General features: G+C 42.9%; 1 protein-coding gene across 1 annotated transcript; it reads right to left on the bottom strand.

The window, feature by feature from the left end:
• Nucleotides 1–247: 247 nt before the first annotated feature.
• LOC138214093 (tripartite motif-containing protein 16-like) lies at nt 248–3,152 on the bottom strand. The gene has a single exon (XM_069175462.1). The coding sequence runs from the start codon at nt 2,840–2,842 to the stop codon at nt 1,178–1,180; it is 1,665 nt and encodes a 554-aa protein (XP_069031563.1). The 5' UTR covers nt 2,843–3,152; the 3' UTR covers nt 248–1,177.
• Between the last annotated feature and the right edge of the window lie 621 nt (nt 3,153–3,773).

Here is a 3,773-nt window from a genome sequence, read left to right as displayed (position 1 = left end):
ATTTGATCCATTTCACTCTCATATATATATGTTTTAAAGACCCACTTACCCACTATATCTCCTGCTTCCTCCTTTGTAATGATACTTTACAGCATATTGGAAAATGGCCACCACACACCGATGTTTCATCTTCTACATCCCACTCACACATCCCTGCTAGATTCCTCCATACTATAGTTAAATGTAGTGCAGACGTGTTCCCCGTGTGAACATCTAATCTAGTTTCTAATTCAACTCAGACAAATGGTGGATGAAGTATTCAGAACATTTATTGAAGTAAAAGTACAAATACAGCAAAGAAAACAAAGATACTCCATTACAAGTCAAAGTCCTTAATTAAACAGCTTACTCAGGTAAAAGTACAGAAGCGTTAGCAGCAACATTTAGTGAAAGTATTAAAGTAAAAGTGCTGCTTTGTTCCCTCTGAATAATCTATATTACTATATATGAAGCAGTGAAAGAATTCAGCTCCTTTATTTCAGAAAAAGTTCTGATACCAGACTGAAAATACTAGAAGTCCTGCATTCAAAACCTTGTTGAAGTAAAAGTATCGTCAGCAAAAATACACTGAAAACACAAAAAGTAAAAGTACACACGAAGCAGAAAATGTTCCCTGTTAGTGTTTTCCTATTATATATATATGATGTTTTTAGATTCATATTGCTGCTGGATTAAAGTGAATTTTACCGTCATAGTCACTGAAGGTTTTGCTCATTTCAACTACTTTATATATTGTTGATTTGTAAAGCGTCATATTGAACCAGATCATCACATATTTGGAGCGTTGCTGTCCTGTGAGAACCACGTATCTAAGAAATAAACACCTTTTCAGCTTTGTCAGCTTTTTTAAAATAGTTAATTTAGCAGGAGAATCATCTCAGTCTATAAAAGAACATTTAAATCACTTTAAATTATCAGAAAATAATCTAATTCAACTTCACCAAATTTAGAGATACGTGGTTTTCACTACAGGAACGGTGTGAAAAGAGCTTAAAAACAATAATAAAACATATTAACATGAAGATAACAACTATCAAGAAGACGTCCAGGTGACGCCCATAATGCTTGATTGACAGCAGATCTTTGTTCAGAGCAGAAACGCCTCAATGATGGAGAGAAAATGAAATGGAAAATGAAAATGCAGGTTTAAACCCACTGAAACCTGAAAGACTTCAGTTTATTTCAGTTTACAAAACTCAGCAGAGTTTCCAACGAAGGCAGACCAAAACCCAACGTGGAGCGGCTGAGTGAACGTGGTCTGGACTCTGTGGAGGAGAGTCATGGTCTCAGAGACGCTGTAGAAGGACAGAGTACCTGCACTGTGATCCAGGTACACCCCCACTCTGGAGGGTGGAGGACCTGAGACGGGAGTTTCAATGTTGTTGTACCGAAAACTGTTATTGGAACAATCTAATGACCAAGATTTGTTATTACGTCCAAACACACTTTCCATCCAGCACCCTGTTCTATTGATATTCTTGTATGCGACTGCTACAAGAACTCTTCCTCTCATCTCCACCTCAAAGTAACAACGTCCAGTCAGACTCTCTCTACTCAGGACCTGACAACATCTACTGAATCTGTCTGGATGATCAGAATAAGACTGATTCTGATTCATTCGTGTTACTTTTCTGTTCCCATCAGATAATAACATCTGTCTGTATGCTGTGTTTGGATCCAGTGTGATTTCTTGTGAATATCTTAAGAATCCAGCTCTGGTCTTTGGTTCTGGTTGTGACAGTAAAACGTCCACTTCATTCACTGACACTGAGATCTTCTTCCATTCTTCATCCAGAACTTGCTGTAGTTTATCTCTGGCCTCTGACACAGCTGCTGTCACATCCTGAAAGTAGGTGAGAGGACGGATATGGATGCTGGATGAGTCTGTAGGCTCACTGAGTGCTGACACTGAGGGGTAGTTGTGCAGGAACTCGTTGTGATCCTCTGTGTGTGAGAGCTGCTCCAGCTCGGCGTCTTTCCTCTTCAGCTCAGCGATCTCCTGCTCCAGCTTCTCCTGAAGCTCTTTGACTCGACTCACTTGGGTTTCCTGCTGGGATCTGACCTCCTGCTTCACATCGCGGCTTCTTTCCTGGAGGAGACTCATCAGCTGGATGAAGAGCTTCTCGCTGCCCTCCAGTGTTTTCTCAGCAGACTGATTGATGTCCTCTACCTCCTGCTGAAGCAGCTTCACATCTTTCTGTCTGTCCTGGATTTTCTGCTGGACGTTTCCTCGACTCCCCTCGAGCTCTCTCTGCCTCTCGGTCCTTTCTGCTGCAGCTGAGACGGTGTCGTGGTCTTTATGTTCCTCCACAGAGCAGAGATAACAGATAATCTGACGATCGGTGCGGCAGAACATCTTCATCACCTCGTCGTGAAGAGAGCAGATGTTCTCCTGGAGCTTCTTGGAGGGGTTCACCAGCTTGTGTTTCTTGAATGGAGCGACATCATAATGACGCTGAAGGTGTTTCTCACAATAAGAAGCCAGACAGACTAAACAGGACTTGACAGCTTTCAGTTTTCTCCCAGTGCAGACATCACAGGCCACATCTTCAGGTCCAGCATAGCAGTGATCAGCAGGAGCAGCTTCGAGTCCAGTCTTCTTCAGCTCCTCCACTAAAGCTGCCAACATGGTGTTTATGTCCAGGACAGGCCTCGGTATGAAGTCCTGCCTGCACTGAGGACAGCTGTAGACTCCCGTCCCGTCCTGTCCATCCCAGTGGACTTTAATACACTCCATGCAGTAGTTGTGTCCACATGGAAGAGTCACCGGATCCTTCAGTCGATCCAGACAGATGGAACAAGAGAAGGTTTCTCGGTCCAACTGAACTCCTTTCTGCTCCATTTCACCTCTCAGCAGCAGTGACTGTGTGAGTTTCACTTCCAGGAAGAGGAGAGAAGCACTTTGTATTCAAGCCTCCTTTTCAATCATTTCCTGTTTAAAACACTCGTCACCTCAAGTTTTTAAATTCTAGATTCTTCTTTGATTCTGTGTTCACAGTTTGCGCTCCAGTTTTCTGTTCTCCAAAAGGTTGTCCTGTGTTGTGCCCTCAGACTTTATATAAAAGTGGACAAAGATATGAAACAACTCCTCCCATATTATCATATTCCTCCAGATTCTGGCAGTAATCTTCCACTCGAGCTTATCAATTAACCCCAGACCTAAACTTTGTGGTAACTCCTTTAAAATGTCAGACTTTTAGTCTGTTACACCCAAATTGAACATTTCTCTCCTGTTGAGATCTCCAAGCTAACTTCAATTATTTTCTCATCTGGATCATCTACCGGTCTCTTGGATCTCATCCCAACTAAACTCCTCGAGGAAGTCTTCCCTTTAATTAGTACTTCTATATTAGATCAGATCAACCCTTTCTCTTGGAACCGTTTATGTACCACAAGCTTTTAAAGTGTCTGTAATCAAAACTGTACTTAAAAAGCCGACTCTTGATCAGCTGTTTCAGGAAAACTTACAGACCAGTTACCAACCTGCCGTTTGTTTCTAAAATCCTTGAAAAAGTTGTTGCAAATCAACTTTGTGATCATTTCCAGAGGAACGGTCTGTTTGAAGATGTTCAGTCGGGCTTTAGAGTTCATCACAGCACAGAAACAGGACTGGTGAAAGTTACAAACCGTCTTCTAATAGCCTCAGACAATGGACACCGGTCCCCGCGCTCCACACCGGGCAGCAAGGTGGTCTCCGAGGAACCGACGCCGAGCAGGGGGCCGGACACCCGGTGGTCTCCGAGGAACCGACGGAGGACGGCGGGTACGTACCA

This window comes from Embiotoca jacksoni, unplaced genomic scaffold (assembly GCF_022577435.1).
Source record: "Embiotoca jacksoni isolate LCO1_2020_lvr unplaced genomic scaffold, fEmbJac1.0.p SCAF_67, whole genome shotgun sequence".
Lineage (NCBI taxonomy): Eukaryota > Metazoa > Chordata > Actinopteri > Embiotocidae > Embiotoca > Embiotoca jacksoni.
This window is presented reverse-complemented; position numbering and strand designations above follow the sequence as displayed.